The sequence below is a fragment of the Bos indicus genome, chromosome 21 (genome assembly GCF_029378745.1).
Source record: "Bos indicus isolate NIAB-ARS_2022 breed Sahiwal x Tharparkar chromosome 21, NIAB-ARS_B.indTharparkar_mat_pri_1.0, whole genome shotgun sequence".
NCBI classification, from domain to species: Eukaryota; Metazoa; Chordata; class Mammalia; order Artiodactyla; family Bovidae; genus Bos; species Bos indicus.
The window spans coordinates 70,130,590-70,155,362 of NC_091780.1; the positions used below are offsets into that span (position 1 = coordinate 70,130,590).

At 53.9% G+C, this 24,773-nt stretch overlaps 2 gene segments (V, D, J or C); both read right to left on the reverse strand.

Annotated features, from left to right (window-relative positions):
- The window catches only part of LOC139178304 (immunoglobulin heavy constant delta-like), a 140,044-nt gene that overhangs the window by 63,834 nt on the left and 51,437 nt on the right, over positions 1-24,773 (reverse strand).
- Positions 7,152-24,773, reverse strand: part of LOC139178370 (immunoglobulin heavy constant delta-like) — a 30,814-nt gene continuing 13,192 nt past the window's right edge. The window contains 7 exon segments of the C gene segment in view: positions 7,152-7,399; positions 7,615-7,757; positions 11,494-11,814; positions 11,919-12,242; positions 12,316-12,456; positions 12,909-12,998; positions 13,139-13,219. Of these exon segments, the coding sequence occupies positions 7,391-7,399; positions 7,615-7,757; positions 11,494-11,814; positions 11,919-12,242; positions 12,316-12,456; positions 12,909-12,998; positions 13,139-13,219 (1,109 nt within the window).

Genomic DNA, 24,773 nt, shown 5'->3' on the forward strand with positions numbered 1-24,773 from the left:
CATGGTCTCAGGTGTTTTTTGAGCCTGTGCCATCCCAGGACATGCATGTCCACTTTCTAATTTTCCCTAAATACATTGTTGCCTTTGGATGTCTTAGTCTTTGACGGTTCCCAAAGGTAAACAGGAAGCATAAAGGTAAGGGTTGGGGAAAAGAGGGCTCCAGCCCCTTAAGCCACCTCAGCCAGGGATGAGGGACTCACAACAGTTGGGGAAGGTGATGCAGCAGAGGCCGCCCTCCTCTTTATAAGCATCTCTGTGCTTCCCCAGTGGCTCAGCAGTAAAGAATCCGCCTGCAATGCAGGAGCCACAGGTTTGATCCCTGGGTTGGAAGAGCCCCCGGAGGAGGAAATGGCAACCCACTCCAGTATTCTTGCCTGGGATGGGCTACAGCGCATGGGGTTGCAAAGAGTTGGACGGGACTGAGCACACAAACACACTGCGGTCAGAAGGAGCAACTGCAGCATAGATCTCTGATATTTGGAAGACTGCATCCTTTCTGCCCAGTGCCTGGCCCCTTTAAGCTATGTGAAAGTTACTCCAGGAGCCCATGTCCAGCTGTCTGCCATGTGGCTGCAGCTGGGGACTGGTTAGCTTCTGCACTTGACCAAAATTCATCAGTGTTCCACCAAGTCTTCATCTGGAAGTTGAAGCCTTCAGTAGACCCCAGAGTTCCAAATGGTTACGTTAGACAGATTTCCTTTCCAAGTGCCTGCCCTGATGAAGTGTGGCACCTTCAGACCCTCTGCCTGTTTCAGAGGCAAGAGCCCTCCACAGACCTTGTCATCGACTGCCTTCAGGGTGTTTTGCTGGTGACTTCCATGACTCTAGAGTGGACCTGCAGATCTTTTATCTCCTAGCTTCTCCCACAGTTGTGCAGAGTCTAGTTCTTCACACTCTCTATCCGTGGTGCTCATGGTGGTCCAGGATTCCTAAAAGAGCCCTGTCTGGCCCAACTGTACATCGTATGTCTTTCCTGGAGTGAAACAAGGGTTCACGCAAAATATGCTACGTTTGAAGTCAATGATAAGCTTTCTTCCAGACTGACTTTTCCAATTTGACTTCCCAGAAGCAATGCTTGAAAGATTCCATGGATCTACATCCTAAAACTTGGTGTGGTCAGACTTCTTAATTTCTGCCAGTATCAATTTACTAAGGATTTACTTTGCTCTTGATTTAACCCTTGAGTCATGTAGGGGTATTTTTTTAATCCCCTTGTCTGAGACGTCTTCCTCATTTGCAGTGCTTTCAGAGAACTTGGCATCAAGGCCGTGGTATTTGGCATTTTATCTGTGCCCAGGAGACGTTGAACTTTACAGGCCAGCTCTGTGTTTGGTGAGAGTGGGGCAGCTAGGCTGTGCCACCAGACCTTGCTCTTAGGTCTTGAGCCCAGTCCAACCGTGTCCCGGCCACCTCTCTATAGAGACTGCACTTGGCATCCCACCGGGACCCCCACAGCCTCTGACCAGACCATTGGGAGCAGGGGCGGGGTGGGGCTCTGCCTTGTCACCCTCCCTCTCAGGCTGCTGCCTCACCCTGCAGGCTCCCACCCGTCCCTGCCCCTGCTCCCCGTGACGTCGAGGCTGCCCTTTGTGTTGACTCTGCTGTGAATTAAGGGCCCCAGCCCAGCTCCTCCACCTCTCACTTCATCTTCAGCCCCAAAGTCCCGGCTCCCACAGCCTCCCACCCAGCATCCCTTCCTGGACCTCTGATGGGCAGCTCACACCCTCATCACTGAAAGGAGAATTTTTGACCCTGGCCCTCAGCAAATGGCACTGCATTCATGCTGTGAGGCAGGAGGCCCAATGGGAGCAGCCCTCTCTCTGCAGACCCTGGGCTCAGCCTCTGGGCTCACGCCTGATCTGAGGGCTTCTCTTCCCTCCGCACCCCCACCTCCTCCTACATTCCCATTAGGACCTCTGCACAGATCCTGAGGGCTCCTGAACTTCCACCCTTCCTCTTGCACAGCCTGCTTTCCAGTGAAAGGTTGGAAAACCTCACCCCACCCAGATGGCTCTAGGGGCTTCCCGTCACCCCAGAACAAAGTCTAAAGCTTGAAAGTGCTGGTGTTGCCCCATGTGGTCAGGCTGCTCTGACCCCTCCTCTGCCGGCTCCTGTCTGTTCACCTGGCCCCCCTGGCCTTCCCACTGCCCCTTGACCTTGCAAAGATGTTTGTCCCTCGGACCTTTACTCCTTCTGCTCCTTGTGCCTGGATGTGCCACCCAGACCTGCACAAAGCCTGCCTCCGCCAAGACCTTGCCAGGCACTGGGGTGCCCATCCTTGCCTGGCGGCCATGCCCTTCGTAGGCGCTGGCTGATTTCTAACTGTGTCATTTCTACCCTGTCAGATAGTGGTGCCACATGTGGTCACTCTGCGTGTGTTTTCATCTTAACGCCTGTGTGGCATGCAGTGGGTCTACATGAATAGCTGCCATTCGCATGGGTGGGCCATTGTTGAGAGCAAATTTTCTTTGGTTATTTGTGAATTTTCAGAATTTCATGTGTTTTACTGGTTATTTGTTGTTTACAACCCACTGGAGATGATCTCTCTACCTCCCACTGAAAACTTTTACTTGAAGTTTGTCCCATTTGTTTTGTTTATTTCAATGTTTATTTAGTTGGACTGTGTGATGGTTAATTTTATGGATTAACTTGACTAGGTCGCAGGGCCCACATATTTGATCAAACACTAATGGAAAGGGTGAAGGTGTTTGAAAAATGTGCTTAACATTTAAATCAGTAGATGTTGAATGAAACAGATTGTTGCACGTGGGTGGGCCTCCTCTACTCAGTCGGTTCCCCAAGGGAGCAGGAATTATACCCTTGGACTGAAACTGTAGCACCACCTCTTCCCGTGGTCTCTGGGCTGCTAGTTGCTTAACGTCTCTCTCCCTTATATCTTTATATCAACGTACACATGTACATTCACCTGTTTATCTCAGATATTTATTCTCTGAGGAACCCTGACTGATACAGGCTTTTTCAGGTTACATACTTCAGCCAATCTGTCTCTCATAGCATTTAACTTTGCTTACTGTGAGTTTCTCTTTATAGATTAAAATTTTCTCTCTCTGTAGGCAGATCTATCAATGTTATTTTTAAAGTTCCTGGCCGTGGTGTCATTCTGAGAAAACGCCTGTGTGCCCCAGCAGAACATAAATAGTCTCCCATCGTTTCCTTTGGTCTGAGTTTTGATTTGCATGGATGCTGCTGGTCCTGACCTTGCTTTTGTGCTGATGGTGAGACCAGGGGTCCTGACTCTTTGCTCTTCCATCTCCAGGCTCTCTTTTGAGGCCTTGTCCCACCAGAAGTCATGCAGAATAGACTCAGCAACATGGGCCTGGCCGTGGGCCAGGAACGGACGTGAGCCCTGGCTGGAGTGTGCAGGCACGCTCATGCCCAGGTCTGGGGAGGCCTCGGTCCATAAGCCTTGGGGAGCAGGACTGGCTGAGACTGTTCCCCCCAAACACCAAGGGATGGGCGGGCAGTTGAACCCCGTGCAGGTGTCTGGGAAGTGACTCCCACAGCCTGGGACCAGGCTTGTCAGGCCTTGATTTAGGTGAGGGAGGGCGGATGGGTGCTGTTTGCTGCCTCGGCTGGGAACAGATGTTCGTGGCCCTGGAGGAGGGTGTGCGGGCAGGCGGGCTGCAGAGTGAGGGGGTAATGGCCCCACGCTCGTGGCAGAGTGGAGCCTGGGCCGCGGTGGTGCCGGGAAGGGAGATGGCTAGCCACGTGGAGGCCCCGGGGCACCTGCCTCCTGCAGATAAGCCTCCAGGCAGATGAAAGGGGAAGTCTGCTGGCAGGCGGCTCATGTGCTTTCCTGTGGTCAGGGGAGCTCCGAGCTAGGAGGGGTGCGGGGAGCTTGTGGGTGACAGCCCACTTCACGCTGTGCTTTGAGGCATTCTGTGAAAGTGTTTATTGCACAGAAAAGAGCTCAAGTCCAGACCCCTTGACTCAGACTGGCGCCCCAGGCTCAGGGGGTCACATCTGTGGGCCTTGGGGTCCCACAGCCCTCCCAGCCTCCCAGGGCCTGCAGGTGGGGTTTCAGGGCTTGAGCCCCCGGGAGGCGGGGCAAGAAGCGTGGGCCTGGGGACCGCGGGGGGTGGCGTGAGGCTGCACGGGGCTCCAGGGGAGTGGCCACTTGGGGGCCACGGGCGAGTCTTCCTTGGAGGCTCCGAGGCCCTCAACCCTCTGGCCGGACATTGGTTCCTCCCTTCACACAGGCCTCAGGGGCTGCGGGTGCTGGAACTGCCAGTCCTGCTGTCCAGGCTGGGGCCGGCAGCCCCTAGGGCCCCCAGAGGTGGGGACACCTGTGGAAAGTGGGCCACAGGCGTGGATGGCTGAGAGCAGGGTGCGTGGCCAGTGTGGGGCTCCAGACGTGAAAATTTAGATTTCATTCTCTTGTTTTATTTTTATTAATTTTGCTGCCTCGGGTCTTCGCTGAAGCCCACGGACTTTCTGTTTGTGCTGTGGGATCAGTTGCTGCATGGCATATGAGTTCCCCGACCAGGGGTTCGGCCCATGGCCCCTTTGAAGCAAGGCTGATTCTTGACTGCAGGGCCACCAGGGAAGCCCTGATTCCATTTTTGATGTAACAGGAACCCATGATGGGGTTTGAGCGGGGGTTGCCAGACAAATGTAGGGTTGGAAATACCCTGCCGGCTGTGGGCTCGGGAGCAGCCTCACCCCAGCTCTGGAGACGACTTCGAGGTATCTTTTGGGGCCCACTTGGCAGGTGGTCACTCACTGAGATGGGAAGAGTGGGCGAGGGGGCGGTCTAGGAGGGCCGTCACCATGGGGACACTCTGGTCAGTCAGGGACCTTGTGGCCTGTTCTGTGCTGGGCGCCCTTGGTCTCTGTCTCTCCATGCGTACTTGCTGGCATCTGCTGCACACGGTCTCTGCTCACACGGAGCATCGGGAGTCCCTGTGCTCTTGGGGTTAGCTTTCTGGGATAAAGAGACAACCTGCTGGTGTGACGAGTGTGTGACCCGTAGAATGTGCAGGAAGGGCGGGAGCTGAGAGCTCAGCAGGGAAGGGAGCAGGCAGGGGCGGCGGGACAGGAGGCCGGGGCAGGGAGGGGGTACTGCAAGGAACCCCAGGACCTGCAGACGAATTTCCGATAAAACGTGAGGCCCTTTCTGGCTGTGGACCAGCTGAGGCCTCATCTGAGATCTTGAGACAGGGCTGCTCGCTGCTGGAAGGAGAGGGCTGTAGAGGGCACAGGGCAGTGGGTGGGTGGTTGACCGGAGGAAGTCCCCGAGGACCCACAGGCATGGCGACTGCCCCCGTGAGGGCAGCAGGTCTGCCATGGCAGCAAGTGTCACTTCCTGGTGGAGATTACAGGCAGAGGGCAAGGTCTGTGCCTCCCCTGGGATGGGCTGCCACAAGGAAGGGAATTATTTCCCAGGGTTTGCACCTGAGCCCTGGGAGGATGGGGGGGCCTTGGCAGGAGGACACCGGCCTCTTCTGGAGCAATAATGGCCTCGAGTGGGAAGGGCTGATCTGGAGAGACAGTTGGTGTCTTTGTTTTTGTGGCTTCAGCAAATTACTGCAAACATTTGTTCCCTGCACAGTGAGGCTACAAATCTGAAACAGTCTTGCTGTGCCTTGGCAAGCATGGTAAGGGCTGCCTGTCCTCCGGAGACCCCAGGAAGGTTCTGCATTGGTGCTTCTGCCTGCCAGAGCTTCAACCCGGCTCATGGCCCCTCCTGCATCCTCAGAGTCAGTAGACTTGTGTCCTTCGTCCGCCTCTCAGGCCTTCTGCTCTGCCAGCCCCCCGGCTGCTCCTGTGAGGGCCTGGTGATGGCTCCAGGCCAAGGTGCCGGGCCCCTCTCCCGTCTCAGGAGCCAAGCTCAGCCCTGACTTGGAGGCTGCGGGATCAGGACTGGTGTCCGTAGGGCGGGTCGGCCTGCTGTCTAGAACTGTGGTCCTGGTGTATTGGGAGTGAGATGCGTTGCTGACCTCCAGGCCTGACACATGCAGTAAGGTCCATGTCTGGGATGAGAGGCGAGCAGGAGCTGTGGACAGGCGCTGCTGGCCATACGCCAGGTGGGGGGGCGGATGGGGGCCAAGGGGGAAGCCCAGGACCAGGGGGAACTAACCAGTGAGCAGGGAGAACCAGACCCAACCAGAGAGCAGGGGAACAAACCAGTGAGCAGGGGAACTAACTAGTGAGCAGGGGAACTAACCAGTGAGCAGGGGACCCAACCAGTGAGCAGGGGACCCAACCAGTGAGCAGGGGAACGAATGGTGTGGAGTCTGGAGCCGACAAGAGGAGTGAGACACCGTGTCCAAAACTGGGACTGGCCAGAGACGGGATGCCCTCCTCCTGGTCTGAGAGGGGAGGCCAGGCGGGACCTGCCCGAGGCCAGCACCGAGGAAGGGTGTCTGCCACACTGGCCTCCCTGCCTGGGGGCTGCCTGGGCCCAGGGTCACACCCGCCTACCGCAGGAACTCTGGACAGCGGCACGAGGGCCAGGAGTGACCAGGAGCTGACCAGTGCCAGCGTCTTCTCCAAGCCCCTTCAGGCAGCACTTTCCTCCACACCCTGCCCTCTGTGAGGGCGTGAGGGGTGCCTCCTGCCCGTCTGATGGGGGCTCTGTGTGCCCAGCCTCTCCCGCTCCCCCCACTTAGGGCCCTCTCTTGTGTGTGTGAGTGTGCACACACCTGAGTTGTGCATGGGCACGTGTGCTCTCACGTCTCTGAGTGTGAGTCCACGTGTGTGCGTGTGTGTGGATGCACACCTCCGCACGCGTGCCCGCACGCATGTGCCCCGCGTTTGTGTGTCTGCACGCGTGTGGGTGTGCTTGTGTGTGCAGGGTGTGGCCCCACTGTAGGTGCACACATGCTTAAGTGTGAGGGCTGCCTGTGTGTGCACCCGTGTGTGCAGGTGTGGACACACGCATCTGGTGTGCCCAGTCCCTTCAGCGCAGTCGGCTCGGCATCTTCCTCCCGAGGCAGCCCCCTGCTGTGTGCCTGACCCTGCCCGCCTCTCCTGTGTGGGTGGACCCACTCAGGTGTTTGCCCTCGGCCTCCTGGGCTCTCTCACCTGGAAGATCTGAGGGCTGAGGCACAGAAATGGGAGGCAGGAGGAAAGACCAAAGCTCTTTATGTAGCAGACGGTGGGCACGGAGGCGGTGGGGGACGGGGAGGGGGTGTCTGCAGCCAAGACCACCGGCTCTGGGGCTGCAGGGCCAGCCTGGGGCCCCCTCTCTGCACCATGATGCCCTCCTCTTGGCCTGGGGGCTGAGCTCTGTGGTGGACCGAGTGTGGGGCTCCACGGCCTCTGTGCGCAGGGTGGGGTCCAGTGTGGGCTCCTCTGCCCTCTGGGAGCAGTGGGTGGTGTGGAGGCCAGGTTCTGTCCGTGTGGACCCGGCGTCTGCTCTCCGGGGCTACTTCACCTGCAGCAAAAGCCCCGGGGTCAGGAAGGGGCTGGGGCTCTGAGACCCAGGGCCCCTGGGCAGCCGAGCTGGGGACCCCACGTCCCCGTGACCCTGGGGAGTAAGTCCTAGTGCCCGTCCTATCCAGGGCTGAGTGGGTGGCTCCCTCAGAGATCCTGGCCAACCCTAGGGGCCCTGGCTCTGGACATAGGGCCCCACCTGCCCGGGCCACCTGCCTTGATGAAGGTGACGAAGCCGCCGTAGACCACAGTGACGAGGAAGAGGGCCAGGAAGGTGAGCCAGAGTGGGCTGGCATCCTCCACATCCGTGCCGTCGTCGCTGCTCTCGTCCTGGCTCCACGGTGGCCAGGTGGCCAGACCTGTGGGGGAGTGGGCGCTGCTGAGGGCTGACCCACGCCCACCCCAGCACACGGCAGGCTGCTGACCACAAGAAGTCTGCCCGTGGGGCACGGCCACAGCCCCCCACACGGCTCCAGTGGCGTTAGGGGCCCCGTGTGAACAACCTTCTCCCTGCGGGGCACGGATGGGGCACAGAGGGGTCACAGGGCCCGACGGGGCACAGAGGGGTCACAGGGCCCGATGGGGCACAGAGAGGTCACAGGGCCTGATGGGGCACAGACGGGTCAGAGGGCCCGACGGGGCATAGAGGGGTCACAGGGCCCGACGGGGCACAGAGGGGTCACAGGGCCCGACGGGGCACAGAGAGGTCACAGGGCCTGATGGGGCACAGAGGGGTCAGAGGGCCCGACGGGGCATAGAGGGGTCACAGGGCCCGACGGGGCACAGCGGGGTCAGAGGGCCCGACGGGGCACAGCGGGGTCACAGGGCCCGATGGGGCACAGAGCTGCATGGGGCACAAGCACAGTGGGGCAGATGGCCTGAAGCCGGCCTTCATGCCAGCATGAGTGCGGGCGGCGGGTGGGCAGCCCTGATGCCGATGTGGATCCTCAGGCCCCGCCCTGCAGGGTGCAGCGACAGCCTCTCGTAGAAGCAGCTGCTGTGTGAGGGTGAAAGGTGAGGCCGGGCGGTGTCCCAGCAGGAGGAACGGTGTCACGAGGGCCCTGAGTCAGGAGAGTGGACGGGAGCCTTGTGTACTGCAGCGGGGAGCTGGCCGAGATGTCCACAGGAGGCCCGGGCAGGTCGAGGCTGGGAACCAGAGGCTTTAAGCCAGGGCCCAGTCTGTGCCTCAGAAGTCAGTCCTGCTGCACCTGGGGTGGGGGCCGGGGCAGGATGGGCCGGCCAGCTCAGAACCCTCGTGTGGAGCCGCGCTCCAGTCCAGTGGGAGGGCCCGGGGCAAGGAGGAAGTGCTAAGTCCCGGGACCCATCACCCGGCCCGGACTTCCTAGTCCCTCTTTCCATGAGCATTCATTCCCTGGGGGTCCGCCTTGAGCCTGACCAGAGGTGTGGGAGGTGGGCTCTGCAGGGCTGCCGTCCACGAACCACTGGTCAGGGCACAGGAAGTAAGCATGGAGACTGTGCTCGCTCTCTGTGGGATCTAATGATGAAACAGCGATGCATCGTGGTTTCCGTTTGTCTCAGTTTTCCGCTAATGAGTTCATATTGTGTTCTGCAATGGTATGGATCCATGATTCATTGGAAAATTTTTCAAAGGCAGCAGCCCTTTGCCATGGAGAACTTGAAGGAACCTGTCCTAGACACATGGAATGCAGGGGTGAGTGGTCTGGGGCCGGTGAGGCGGCTAAATGCGATGACAGGACCCCCTGGATGAGCTCCGTTCGGGTAAAGGCCAGGGGTCCCGGCTGCCCCATGGCCCAGCCATGGAGTCAGAGAGGTCTTCTCAGACGCACAGGAGAGCTCGTGTGAATGACAGGCAGGAGCTGCCGGGGTGAGAAGGCGGGAAAGAGCTCGGGTTGGAGAGGCCACGTTGAGAAGAACTGCAGGCGAGAAAGGTCACGCCCCTTCACCTGTCTCTGCTGGGGCAGCCCTTTGGGAAGAGCCCGTGAAACTGTGGGGTCGGACGTTTTTCTCAAGGCAACAGGAGCCACCCACACAGCTTAAGCCGAGAGCTCGATCGCAATTGTTTTCAGCACAAGGTCTGGGTCACCCGCGGTCTAGCTTTATTTGCTGTTTTCATACTGACTACGGTGAAGGTTTTCTGCTTCTTTGCACGCCGAGGGAATTTTGATTGCACGCCGGCCATGGTGCACAGACAGAAAGTGAGCGTGAAGTTGATGACCCACGTATACTTTCTGTGGAGTGAGCGCACTCTCCTCTGTCGGGCAGGGAGGGTGAGGAGCTGTGTTTTCACCAGGAGTTGAGTTGGGCTGGGTGGCGGGTTCCTTGGCTACTGGCTCCTGGCGTGGGAGTGGGGTGAGGCCCGTCCTCCTGGCGGGAAAGGCTCTGAGCCTGGACCTCTCCTGCTGTGGCCCCACCTGCTCTCAGGGGCTGCTCACAGCAGAATCCCTGGGTGGAGGGTCATGGGCCCAGGGGATTTTTCGGGGGCTAGCCTGTACCCACACCCTGGGCCAGCCTGTGTGGGAACTAAACCCTGGCTGGTTCCGTCACGTCCCTCTCGTCTTACGGATGCCCAGGCCTCTGTCCGCCTTTGTTGAGGATAAGGATACCTGCCAGCAGCCTCTTCTGACCTAAGGATTTGGGCCAGTTGGACACTGAGTCCTCGGCTCGTCTGAGACTTTAAATAAACATGATTTTTACGGTTTATTTGGCATTGACCTTTTGTTACCACCAGAGTGGCTGACCTACTGGCTTCTACATCCTACGTGGAAGCAGAACTTTGATGGGTGTTTGAAGGTCACCTTGGCAGCTGAGAGGAGGGTGGGCTGAAGGGGGACAGCCCTGGGCCGTGAGACCGGCAGGGACAGGAGGACTGGGGTGGGGTCTTCGGACAGAAGGGGCCGATTCGAGGGGCGCAGGACTTGGGCGGGTGTCTTGGCTTCTGTGATGACAGAGGGCAGAGGGCCCTGGCTGCAGTCTGGGGGGCCGGGCTGACGCAGGCTTTCCGGAGATGCGGCCCGTGGTTGAGGAGCCTGGGGCCCCAGAGCAGGACCAGGAAGCAGAGGCCAGGGGCCCCCGGGGGAGCCTTCCAGCTGCTACTTTGTGAGAATGACCACCACAGCTGCCGGCCTGGGCCGAGCTGCGAGTGGCCTCCTTTGAGAAGAGGGCAGTGGCGGTGGGCTGGGCCTGGAACCGAGACGGAGGGGTGGCCTTCAGATGCAGGTGGACGGGATGGGGTGGGGGGAGCGTGGGAGTCCTTCAAGGAGAGCAGCAGGCCCCTCAGGCAGCAGTGCTAGAAGTGGGGGGCAGCTGGCCCAGCGAGGAGGAGCTGCTGTTCCGGCTGTGGAGACCCAGGCTGCCTTACAGGGAGCGGCTCTGGCCGTCCTCCTCTGGTCTGGAGGAGGGCCCGCCAGGGAAGGCCCAGCGGCTGGTCAGCCCTGGGGCCAGGGCTGGTGCCGGCTGCGGTCCCTGGAGCGGGGCTGTTCCCCCGCCCCTCAGGGGCCCTGGGGTCTGGCCAGGCCTCCCGCAGCCTCTGCCACTCGCCCTGTACAGAGTGTGGCCCTGGCTGCTGGACGTAGCTTTGGCTCCCACAGGAAAGTGGGAAGTTTGGGTCAAGCCTCTGGGGGAGGCCGGTTCAGAGTGTCCTGTGACTCGAGGCTGCACAGTGCCCGGGCTGTGTCAGGCGGCCATTTCGGCGTGAGGCTAGGCTGGGTCTAAAGAAGGAGGCCCTACGGGGTGTGTGGGGCAGGGGTGTGGGCGGGGGTCCTGCTGGGGGGCGCATGGCGGGGGTGGGTGTGGGCATGCTGCGGCGGCCCCCCGGGCACCCTGCGTGGCCTTTAGGGCACACCATGCGAGGCCCGTCTCTCGCGAGGTGTCAGCGCCTGGGCTGTGGTCTGCATGTCTTCCCCACTCAGTGTGGGGCCCACAGCAGCTCAGGCCTGCAGGCTAGGTCCTGGACCCTGGGCAAGCCTAGCCTTCCTCTCCCAGTGCCCACTGCCTCGGGCCCCCGTCGGACACCTTCTCTGCCGGCCCCCCCACTGGGTGGGCTGGACGCCTGCCCCTCACTCCCCTCCCCGTGTCCTGGCCGCTCAGATGGAGCCCCAGGCCCGTGTGACTCACCACCAGTGTCCAGGCTGCAGCTGCCATTGAGGAGCGTCCGGGAGGCCTCGTGGCTGACCACACAGGTGTAGGTGGCCCCCGGGTGGTCCAGGGGGCTGGAGACACGCAGGACACTCCAGGTGTGGGATGAGGCACGCCCAGCCTGGGCCGTGGTGTGCGCCGTGGCAAACTGGGAAGGCTCCACTTCTTGCTGGCTCTCCAGCCACGTGAGGAGGATGTCCACGGGTGAGAAGCCGGACACCTCGCACAGGAGCCAGGCATGGGAGAAGGGGCCACGCGCGGTCACAGTGCGGAGGGTCAGATTGCCGGGCACTGAGGCGGCTGCGGGGAGAAGCCGCGTTATGCTCTCGAGCTGGGGCTCCAGGGGGTGGGTCCCCGGGGGAAGGAGGTGGCCGGGGTGCCGTGGGGCCCGCGGCTGCCCTCACCATGTTCTCTCTGAGCCATCAGGGTCACCGGTGACCGCAGGCAGGGGCCACTCAGTGTGCAGGTGACGTTGGAGCCCGAGGCCCACAGGGACCTGGGCAGGGCCAGGCGGCTGCTCTGGCTCCAGGAGCTGTTCATGTGCCAGGTGGGTCCCTCCTCCAAGGCCCCGCCGTGGGGCTGCCCATTCACCTCCCAGGAGAAGCGGGCATCCAGCGGGGCCTCCCCCGTGGCCAGGCAGGTGAACTCGGCCTTGTCCAGGAGCCAGAGGCCCTGGGGGGTTGGGGGCAGCAGGTGGACGCTGGGGGCCTGGGTGTGGTTCTGACACTCTGCGGGGAGGGGGAGGAGAGGTGTGGGGGTCTTGGTGTGGGAGCGGTGGGGTTGAGGGCTGGCCAGCGGCACCCGCCTGGCCCCAGGCCGGCCCTCTCCCCAGAGACCCCTGGCCACCCAGGGAGACATCACAGCCATAGTCCCCTTTGGAGGGTCGCCAGTGGCCCGGGGGCCAGTGAGGGAACTGCCCAGCTCCCTCCAGCAGCTCCTGGTCTGGGCCAGGGGTGCATCCAGGGTGAGGGGTGACTCTGGGCCCCAGCTGGGTGCCCGGCACTCAGAGAAGCTGGAGCCAGGTGCAGGTTGGGGGCAGGGCAGCCTGGCAGGCGGCACAGTGTCTGTGAGGGTCTCAGCTCCACACTCAGTTCCTTGTGTGGGCTGGACCAGGGGAGTCCAGAGCTGGCCTGTGGGCCTCCCTCTCACCATTCGCCTCCCAGTGTGATCTGGGCACCTCACCCGTTCACGAGGGGCTGAGGGCCACACAGGGGCCTGAGGTGGCATCTGGCAGTGCCGAGCCCGGGCCTGGCCCACAGTCGGTGCCCCTGAGTTCAGGTGTGACTTCCTGGCTCAAGGTGTGACTTAAGGACTCAACAGAGAAGTCTTCGAGGGCGGCCTGAAGGGGCAGCGGAGGGACGGGCAGACAGGTGTGCGTGGGTGGGGCTGCTCACCTGGGCTGCTCTGCGTGCTGACGGCCTTGATGGAGCCCTCTGACCCGGATATCAGAGAAGGCACTGAAGTGGTCGAGGTTGGAGTCGATGCTGAAACCAGAGGAGCAGGGAGCAGGTGAGGGTCAGAATGCGCTGTGCCCTGGGGGAGGGGCTGCAAGGTGGACAGGAAGGGCGGACGTGGGCTCCCCTGGTCCCACCCCCACCCCGGCCATGGGCGGAGCCTGGCTCACCTCTGGGGACCACCCTCACGGTTCCAACGGTCTTTCCTCCCTTGGGGTGCTGGACTTCGCACACCAGGTAGTCATCCGGCCCTTGAAAGGTGCTTGAGAATCAGAGAGGATAAAAGAAAAACGAATTAAAAGAAATGAGGACAATCTCAGAGACCTCCAGGACAATATTAAACGCTACAACATTCGAATCATAGGGGTTCCAGAAGAAGAAGACAAAAAGAAAGACCATGAGAAAATACTTGAGGAGATAATAGTGGAAAACTTCCCTAAAATGGGGAAAGAAATAATCACCCAAGTCCAAGAAACCCAGAGAATCCCAAACAGGATAAACCCAAGGAGAAACACCCCAAGACACATATTTATCAAATTAACAAAGATCAAACACAAAGAACAAATATTAAAAGCGGCAAGGGAAAAACAACAAATAACACACAAGGGAATTCCCATAAGGATAACAGCTGATCTTTCAATAGAAACTCTTCAAGCCAGGAGGGAATGGCAGGACATACTTAAAATGATGAAAGAAAATAACCTACAGCCCAGATTATTGTACCCAGCAAGGATCTCATTCAAGTATGAAGGAGAAATCAAAAGCTTTTCAGACAAGCAAAAGCTGAGAGAATTCTGCTCCACCAAACCAGCTCTCCAACAAATACTAAAGGATATTCTCTAGACAGGAAACACAAAAATAGTGTATAAACTCAAACCCAAAACAATAAAGTAAATGGCAACGGGATCATACTTATCAGTAATTACCTTAAACGTAAATGGGTTGAATGCCCCAACCAAAAGACAAAGACTGGCTGAATGGATACAAAAACAAGACCCCTACATATGTTGTCTACAAGAGACCCACCTCAAAACAGGGGACACATACAGAGTGAAAGGGAAGGGCTGGAAAAAGATTTTCCATGCAAATAGGGACCAAAAGAAAGCAGGAGTAGCAATACTCATATCAGATAAAATAGACTTTAAAACAAAGGCTGTGGAAAGAGACAAAGAAGGTCACTACATAATGATCAAAGGATCAATCCGAGAGGAAGATATAACAATTATAAATATATATGCACCCAACATGGGAGCACCGCAGTATGTAAGACAAATGCTAACAAGTATGAAAGGAGAAATTAACAATAACACAATAATAGTGGGAGACTTTAATACCCCACTTACACCTATGGATAGATCAACTAAACAGAAAACTAACAAGGAAACACAAACTTTAAACGATACAATAGACCAGTTAGACCTAATTGATATCTATAGGTCATTTCATCCCAAAACAATGAATTTCACCTTTTTCTCAAGCGCACATGGAACCTTCTCCAGGATAGATCACATCCTGGGCCATAAAGCTAGCCTTGGTAAATTCCAAAAAATAGAAATCATTCCAAGCATTTTTTCTGACCACAATGCAGTAAGATTAGATCTCAATTACAGGAGAAAAACTATTAAAAATTCCAACATATGGAGGCTGAACAACACGCTGCTGAATAACCAACAAATCACAGAAGAAATCAAAAAAGAAATCAAAATTTGCATAGAAACGAATGAAAATGAAAACACAACAACCCAAAACCTGTGGGACACGGTAAAAGCAGTCCTAAGGGGAAAGTTCATAGCAATACAGGCACACCTCAAGAAACAAGAAAAAAGTCAAATAAATAACCTAACTCTACACCTAAAGCAACTAGAAAAGGAAGAAATGAAGAACCCCAGGGTTAGTAGAAGGAAAGAAATCTTAAAAATTAGAGCAGAAATAAATGCAAAAGAAACAAAAGAGACCATAGCAAAAATCAACAAAGCCAAAAGCTGGTTCTTTGAAAGGATAAATAAAATTGACAAACCATTAGCCAGACTCATCAAGAAACAAAGGGAGAAAAATCAAATCAACAAAATTAGAAACGAAAATGGAGAGATCACAACAGACAACACAGAAATACAAAGGATCATAAGAGACTACTATCAACAATTATATGCCAATAAAATGGACAACGTGGAAGAAATGGACAAATTCTTAGAAAAGTACAACTTTCCAAAACTCGACCAGGAAGAAATAGAAAATCTTAACAGACCCATCACAAGCACGGAAATTGAAACTGTAATCAAAAATCTTCCAGCAAACAAAAGCCCAGGTCCAGACGGCTTCACAGCTGAATTCTACCAAAAATTTAGAGAAGAGCTAACACCTATCCTGCTCAAACTCTTCCAGAAAATTGCAGAGGAAGGTAAACTTCCAAACTCATTCTATGAGGCCACCATCACCCTAACACCAAAACCTGACAAAGATCCCACAAAAAAAGAAAACTACAGGCCAATATCACTGATGAACATAGATGCAAAAATCCTTAACAAAATTCTAGCAGTCAGAATCCAACAACACATTACAAAGATCATACACCATGATCAAGTGGGCTTTATCCCAGGGATGCAAGGATTCTTCAATATACGCAAAACAATCAATGTAATACACCACATTAACAAACTGAAAAATAAAAACCATATGATTATCGCAATAGATGCAGAGAAAGCCTGTGACAAAATTCAACATCCATTTATGATAAAACTCTCCAGAAAGCAGGAATAGAAGGAACATACCTCAACATAATAAAAGCTATATATGACAAACCCACAGCAAACATTACCCTCAATGGTGAAAAATTGAAAGCATTTCCTCTAAAGTCAGGAACAAGTCAAGGGTGCCCACTTTCACCATTACTATTCAACATAGTTTTGGAAGTTTTGGCCACAGCAATCAGAGCAGAAAAAGAAATAAAAGGAATCCAAATTGGAAAAGAAGAAGTAAAACTCTCACTATTCGCAGATGACATGATCCTCTACATAGAAAACCCTAAAAATTCCACCAGAAAATTACTAGAAATAATCAATGACTATAGTAAAGTTGCAGGATATAAAATCAAGACACAGAAAACCCTTGCATTCCTATACACTAATAATGAGAAAACAGAAAGATAAATTAAGGAAAAAATTCCATTCACCATTGCAATGGAAAGAATAAAATACTTAGGAATATATCTACCTAAAGAAACTAAAGACCTATATATAGAAAACTATAAAACACTGGTGAAAGAAATCAAAGAGGACACTAACAGATGGAGAAATATACCATGTTCATGGATTGGAAGAATCAATATAGTGAAAATGAGTATACTACCCAAAGCAATTTATAGATTCAATGCAATCCCTATCAAGCTACCAACAGTATTCTTCACAGAGCTAGAACAAATAATTTCACAATTTGTATGGAAATACAAAAAACCTCGAATAGCCAAAGCGATCTTGAGAAAGAAGAATGGAACTGGAGGAATCAACCTACCTGACTTCAGGCTCTACTACAAAGCCACAGTTATCAAGACAGTATGGTACTGGCACAAAGACAGAAATATAGATCAATGGAACAAAATAGAAAGCCCAGAGATAAACCCACGCACATATGGACACCTTATCTTTGACAAAGGAGGCAAGAATATACAATGGATTAAAGACAATCTCTTTAACAAGTGGTGCTGGGAAATCTGGTCAACCACTTGTAAAAGAATGAAACTAGACCACTTTCTAACACCATACACAAAAATAAACTCAAAATGGATTAAAGATCTCAACGTAAGACCAGAAACTATAAAACTCCTAGAGGAGAACATAGGCAAAACACTCTCTGACATACATCACAGCAGGATCCTCTATGACCCACCTCCCAGAATATTGGAAATAAAAGCAAAAATAAACAAATGGGACCTAATTAACCTTAAAATCTTCTGCACATCAAAGGAAACTATCAGCAAGGTGAAAAGACAGCCTTCAGAATGGGAGAAAAGTGCACTGTGCTTCCAGAAGTGCAGTGAAAGTGACAGAAAGAGCTTCTGACAGACATCAGGAGAGGGTAGGAGAGTACCGGCCTAGTTCAGTCTTAAATACTTCGCAACTGGCTGCTGAGAACAGGCAAGAAGCATGCCTCAAGGTTGTAAGAGCCTCACCAGACCCTTTCCCAAGGCACACGTCCTGAGATAAGTTCATACGAGGTTAGCCGGGGAGTTCTGGGCACATCTCTGGGTGAGATCTATCCCGTTGCTGTGTAATCAGGGATACAAGTCTTGAGAAATAGGTCCCCAGGCAAGACTCAATAAGCATTAACATAGAGCCTCAGAAAAGCATTTCCATGAGTAAGACATTGTGCCGTGTGATCATTAGCTCCTAACGAAAGGCCAGTTCTCAGGCAAGATACTCTGCTGCACAGGCTTAAGGAAAGCATGAGCGAGAAAGTACACCCACTCCTTAAAGGGACTTGGACTGCCAGCTAAGCTTTAATTCATCCACCTGGGTGCCCATCGCCCAGTCAGTCAAGAATCTGCCTGCAAGCAGAAGACCCAGGTTTGATTCCCGGGTTGGGAAGATCCCCTGGAGAAGGGAATGGCAACCGGCTCCAGTATTCTTGCCTGAAGAATCCCACGGACAGAGGAGCCTGGCAGGCGAGAGTCCTTGGGGTCGCAAAGAGTCGGACACGACTTAGCGACTAAACCACCACCACCACCTGTGTGCCGAGCAAAGAGGCTGAAGGATGGGGGGCTTGTTGATAGACCTGGTTTTGGCTCTGGGGCCTCGTGTCTCCCTTTCAGGAAATGGGGGATGTGGCTGCCCCAGGCCCTCCAGGAAATAACTGCTGTGGCCCTCCTGCGTCTCTGGTTCCTGCTTGGGGGAGGGGAGGTGCCCGCGGTGCCCTGCCAGACCCTCTCACTGGACTTGCATCTCCAGCCCCAGGCAGCCGGGGCCCTGCTGGCACAGGATCAGCCAGGTCACAGCGTGGTGGGCCCTGTGTGGGCGGCAGCCCTGCCCTTGTCTGGCCCCCACGAGTGACAGGATATGGCTTTGACTTTTTGAGCCCTTCAGAGTCTGGCCTGCCTCCCCCCTCCACCCCACAATGGCCTCTTCCCAGCAATGGTGTGCAGAGCTTGGGTAAGTGCAGGGGTGGCAGGTCCAGAGCTTGCAGACTGGCCGTGTTCATGCCCAGGCTGGGCTCCTTCTATGGCATCCCGTGGCTGAGTTCTGGGATCCCGTCCTGCCCCCACCCTCCTCAAACCAGAGAAAGGACAGGATGCTACAGGCGTGTGCCCCAGCAACTTGCCAGGTGGCGCGTCTGGATCCGTGATGGAGCAGCTGGAACCAGGCCCGCTGGCGATGCTGAGTCAGTCTCTGTCTTCCGCCCACACCACTCTGGAGGGTGGGTGACCTACCCCACTCTGGAGCATGAGGTGTGAAGGTGTCCTTGACTGGGCTGCCCTAAGCAGGATGTGGAGTCCAGTTGAGAACTTGACCCCTGAGGCAGGAGGAAAGGTTGCCCTGGTCATCAGCTGCCTCATTAGAGTCAGGGCACATCCATGCAATTGCTTCTGAAAATAGCCAGTGAGCTACAAGGGTTCTTGGGCCTTGATGTCCATGGCAGAGGGGAAGACCACTGGGTGAGCTGTGATGGGAGGGAGGTCTCAGCTCCTTGAAATTCTGGCTCACAGCGTTCAGGAGATGGAGAAGACAGAGATGACATCTGCTTGGGTGATCAGAGACCTTGCCTGGGGTGGGGGCTGTGAGTGGGCCCAGGGCTCTCCAAACCCTGCAGACTTGGTGAGTGAATCCCACTCTAGGACCTTGTTTCCTAGAGCCTGCACTGAGGTAGACCGGATGTCCTGGATGTGGTGAGATTTGACAAGTGATAAAGACCATGGCACCCTACTCCAGTACTCTTGCCTGGAAAATCCCTTGGATGGAGGAGCCTGGTGGGCTGCAGTCCATGGGGTCGCTAAGAGTCGGACACAACTGAGCGACTTCACTTTCACTTTTCACTTTCATGCATTGGAGAAGGAAATGGCAACCCACTCCAGTGTTTTTGCCTGGAGAACCCCAGGGACGTGGGAGTCTGGTGGGCTGCCGTCTATGGAGTCGCTCAGAGTCGGACACGACTGAAGCAACTCAGCAGCAGCAAAGACCTTCCTTGAGTTTGTGGGGGAGAGTGCTTGTATGTGAGATGCTGCTTCTGAGGGCATCCCCTCATGGACAGAAACTGTTCTGGACACTTGTTCAGAAGGTGGGTCCTTATGGGCAAACACACAAGAGGAAAAAGTCTTGACACTTCATTGATTAGGTCAGAAGCTATACCAGGGCTATTGCTGCCTCAGTTGATAAATGAACATGTGCAAGAAGTCACCAAAGGGAAAAAGAAGTCTGTGGGAACCTTCCAGTGACACCCAAGGGGGTGAGCAAAGGAGGTAAAAACCAGAGGAAAAGTTAACAGCTAAGAAAGTTTTTAAAGGTGGGGTGGGGGAGGGGAACCAACACATGCTGTAAGTTTCAAAAGGAAATTTCAAGGAAGTAACCAAAGATTCTTGTGTCCACAGGCTTGTTTGCCCTACGCCCCTACAGCCCAGAAGAGGCAGTTGGGGGGTTAAAGCTTTGAGACGTCTCCCAAGTCCCTACGGTCCTGGGAGAAGGACACTGACCAGGGGTGCCATGGTACTCCAAGGGAAGGACACCTCCAGCTGCAGGTGACAGAGGCCTGACCTTCACTGGGACGACAAGGCTGGCTGGCCTCCTCACAAGTGCGGAGACGGGGTGGGAGCTTGCTCAAGGCTGAGGGTATGGGGGCGGGCTGTGTCTCTGAGGGCGTCTTGGCCATTCCCTCAGGACTATGGGCCGGCTGCCACGGCTGGCAGCATGACGGGCCCTCTCCTCAGCCCTGCGGCAGGAAGGAAGAGCAGCAGCAAGTCACCCCTACTGCAGCCTGGCTGTTCATGCAGGAAGGGGAGCCCTGCTGCTTCCACACCTCCATGTTCAGAACGATGCTGCATCCACAGCACCCCGGGACCTGGGAATGCTCTCCTCTGGGAGATTCCAGGGAGGTAGAGTTGTTTCTGAGTGCCTTGTCCTAGCCTCTTCTTTCTGCCTGGACAGATTGGCTGCCATGTGAGCTGCCAGGGAAAGGGTGTGAGCAACGTGGATGGGTTTTCAGTGACAGGGCAGGAGCCCCGGGGCTCAGATCCTGGGGCAGAATCCCCCTGACCGTGGGACATGCTTATCCCTTCAGTACAATGACCTGCACATTTAGCAGGGTCTCAGTGACCACGATACCCCCTTCACGAAGCCTCCTTTGCCCTAAGGTTACATACATCAGGCCAAGGCCAATGCTTGGGCAACAGTCCTCAGGGGGGATCCACAGCCCTAGGTGGGGCCTAGGGTGTGGGCACTCCCCCTCACCGATAGGACAGAGAGGGGCACCTAACAGGGGGCCCTGTCATTGCTGTGTGCACTTGCTTGCACGAGTGTGCGTACACTCATTAGTTTGCAGGAATTTGCGTGAATTTCTTTTCATTCAGTAGTTCGCTTTGCCAAGTCTTAAGTGTGTTTGAGGTAGTTTGCCAGCTTTTCTCCTGAGGGCAGTCATGACTTGGATTTTGAGGTTCTTTCCTGCTGTGAACTTCTCCTTCATCGTTCCCACAGACTCCGGCCACCATAAATTTCCAGCCAATGGTAAAGGGAAGGGCCAGGAGAAGAGCCAAGCACCATTGGAATCCTTGGATGGCTCCCAGTGCCCATGGGTCCTGACTGACCACCCACACCGTGCTGGGGAAAGTGGCTGTCCTGTGGATGAGGTCTCAGGATGGACAGAACCAGATAACGTGGCATGCTCAGCTCCCACAACAGGACGATTCCCCTTGAAGGTGTGGTGATGAGTTGGCTTTCACATCCAAAGGTGCCCCCCCCCACCGTCCTCCACCATAACTGACCTGCCACAGTCAGCCTACTTATGGCCAGCTGCTTTTATGCTGGTGGTACTGCTTCTGCTTGGAGCCACACCAGCTCCCTGTGGCAGGAGGTGTGTGGCAGGAACTGAGGGATGAAACTTGGGCTTTAGAGGACTCAGGAAGAGAAGTGGTGTTGGCAGCACAGAGACAACTTGAAGGGGCAGGAGTGTGGTACGGCTGCAATCAGGGGAGTACATGGAAGAGGTCTGGAGCTGCCTTAGAAGCAAAGCACCATTGGTGAGAGGCGTGTGAATGATTGGGCAAGACATGCCTTAGCAACCTTGTTCCCCATGTGCTGCACAGGACACTGCCTTGGTGGGTTCTAGGGTGAGCCCCACAGGGCACCACCTTGATGGGTTTTAGTGTGTGCCTCACAGGACACCACCTCGTGGGCTTTTGGATATGTACGACAGGATATCATCACGGAGGGCTCCAGGGTTTGCCCGACAGGACACCACCTTGGCGAGTTGTAGGATGTGCCCCACAAGACACCACCTTGATAGGTTCTGGGTGAGCCCCACAGGGCACCACCTTGGTGGGTTATAGGGTGTGCCTGATCGGACACTACTGTGGTGGGCTCCAGGGTTCGCCCAACAGGACACCACCTTGGTAGGGTCTGGGATGTGATCAACAGGATAGCACCTTGGTAGGGTCTGGGATGTGATCAACAGGATAGCACCTTGGCAGTTTGGGGCTGTGCTCAACAGGACCACAGTGGCAGGTTCAGGAGTGTACGTCTCAGCTGCTGCTGCCTCGGCAGGCTCCAGGAGCAGACACAGTGGGTTGCCCACTCATGGAGGTGGGGTGAAACCACAATTGAGCCCCAGGGTCTGTTTGACTTAGGAAGCAGGGCTGAGATTGCCTCCCATGGCTGTGAGCTGTGAATTTATCACCATGGCCGTCTTTGTGAACTCAGCAGCTGTAGGTCATCCAGGTGGACAGCAGGTTCTCCGGAAGCTGGAAAGGTCTGTTCTTGGCAGCTGTGGGCTGTGTAGGTGCGTGTGTGCCAGTACTGGGCTGGGTCTGGCTCTGAGCTGCCTCCATGGTAGGTCCAGGCGCACAACTGCTGTGTTCCTGGAGCCTGCCTTCAGCAGATCTGAGCTGGTGGCCTTGTGAAAACAATGACTGAGGGACACCAGGGTAGGTGGCCAGCGTTCCCACCAATGAGGAGGGGCCAGGCGCAGTGCCAGCAGAGGTGTGCTTTGTGAGCTGTCACCTCGGGTGACGGGTGACACAGCACCGCACACTCCCCGATGAACAGCTCCAGAGGAGGAGCACTCGGTGGCTGCTCTCCAGTGGCGATGCTCCAGTCACACCTACCTCCCGCCACAGATCACAAATGCAGCTCAGAAACAGATCTGAGGGCCTCTACTCCAACAGCGAGGGCAAAGACTTTTCCCCAACAGGGCTGTGACACCCACAGAGTGAGGGGAAACCTTGCTCAATGCCCAGTGCACACCTCCTGTCAAGGGGATGACTGACGGCCTGCACACACTGTGGAAAGGGACGGCAGGCATTCACACTAAAAACAGCCTTTGCACCAAAGTATATTAAACCCACGCAGGCTACTCCCTTATAAAATAGCCCACGAAGACCACTGTAGACAACTGTTTTTCCTAAACTCACAGACTGGCAGAAATATGAGCAAAATGAAGAATCAGAGAAACCATTCCCACATAAAAGACCAAAAGAATTCCCCAGAAGGGGTAAACAATGAGTCAGACCTCTTGAGCCTAAGGACACCAAGTTCAAAAAGGAAGTAATGAAAATACTGAAGGAATTATGAAAGGCTATCAACAGAAAGGCAGATTACTGTTAAAAGAAATTAAAAACTCAAGGAGGAGCAAGAAAAATTAGAAAATTCCTTTGCTGAGATGAATACTGTGCTCAAGGCAATGAATAGCAGGATGAATCCAGTAGAAGAAAGAATAAGTGACCTGGAAGATAGACTAATGAAAGGTATCCAATTTAAAGAGCACAGAGAAAGCCAGCCCTGCCCCCCCAAAACAGAAAAAACCCTAGAAAAGCAGTAAGAGGAAAGGCCACCCCAAACACCGCAACCTAAAAAGATGAAAAAGCAGAGAAAAATTCAGCAGGCAAAGGGACATGACAAAAGCCCACCAAACCAAACCAAAGAGGAGGAGATAGGGAGTCTACCTGAACAAGAATTCAGAGTAATGATAGTAAAAATGATCCAAAATCTTGAAAACAAAATGGAGTTGCAGATGAATAGTCTGGAGACAAGGACTGAGAAGATGCAAGCAAAGTTTAACAAGGACCTCGGAGAGATAAAAAAGCGTCAATCTATCATGAATATTTATGCAACAACTGAGCCAAGAGCACTCTGCAGGGAACCGACAGCAGAATATCTGAGGCAGAAGAGAGGATACGTGAGGTGGGAGGTAGAACAGTGAAGTAAATGAAGCAGAGACGAAAAAAGGAAAAAGAATTAAAAGAAACGAGGACAGCCTCAGAGACCCTAAGGACAATGTTAAGTGCCCCAACATTTGAATCATAGGAGTCCCAGAAGAAGAAGACAAAAAGAAAGAGCATGAGAAAATACTTGAGGAGATAATAATTGAAAACTTCCATAAAATGGGGAAGGAAAGAGCCACTGAAGTCCAAGAAACCCAGAGAGTCCCAAACAGGAAAAACCCAAGGTGAAACACCACAAGATACATATTAATCAAATTAATGAAGGTCAAACACAAAGAACGACTATTAAAAGCAGCAAGAGAAGAACAACAAAATTGGGGATCACAAGGGGGTCCCCATAAGGATAGCAGCTGATCTTTTAATAGAAACTCTTCAAGCCAGAAGAGAATGGCAGGACATATTTAAAGTGATGAAAGAAAATAACCTACAACCCGTATTACTGTACCCAGCAAGGATCTCATTCAAATATGGAGAAATCAAAAGCTTTACAGACAAGCAAAAGCTGAGAGAATTCAGCACCACCAAACCAGCTCTCCAACAAATGCTAAAGGATCTTCTCTAGACAGGAAACACAGAAAAGGTTTATAAACTTGAACCCAAAACAACAAAGTAAATGGCAATGGGATCATACTTATCAGTAATTACCTTAAATGTAAATGGGCTGAATTCCCCATCCAAAAGACAAAGACTGGCTGAATGGATACAAAAACAAGACCTCTATATATGGTGTCTACAAGAGACCCACCTCGAAACAAGGGACACATACAGACTGAAAGTGAAGGGCTGGAAACAGATATTTCACGCAGAAGGAGACCAAAAGAAAGCAGAAGTAGCAATACTCATATCAGATAAAATAGACTTTGAAACAAAGGCCATGAAAAGAGACAAAGAAGGACACTACATAATGGTCAAAGGATCAATCCAAGAAGAAGATATAACAATTATAAATAGATATGCACCCAACATAGGAGCACCGCAATAAAAAGGGGAAATTAACATAATAATAGTGGGAGACTTTAATACCCCACTCACACCTGTGGACAGATCAACTAAACAGAAACTTAGCAAGGAAACACAAGCTTTAAATGATACAATGGACCAGTTGGACCTAATTGATATCTATAGGACGTTTCACCCTAAAACAATGAATTTCACCTTTTTCTCAAGTGCACACGGAACCTTCTCCAGGATAGATCACATCCTGGGCCATAAATCTAGCCTTGGTAAATTAAAACACTTGAAATAATCTCAAGCATCTTTTCTGATCACAGTGTAGTAAGATTAGATGTCAACTACAGGAAAATAACTATTAAAAATACAAATATATGGAGGCTAAACAGCACACTTCCGAATAATCAACAAATCACAGAAGAAATAAAAAGAAATAAAAA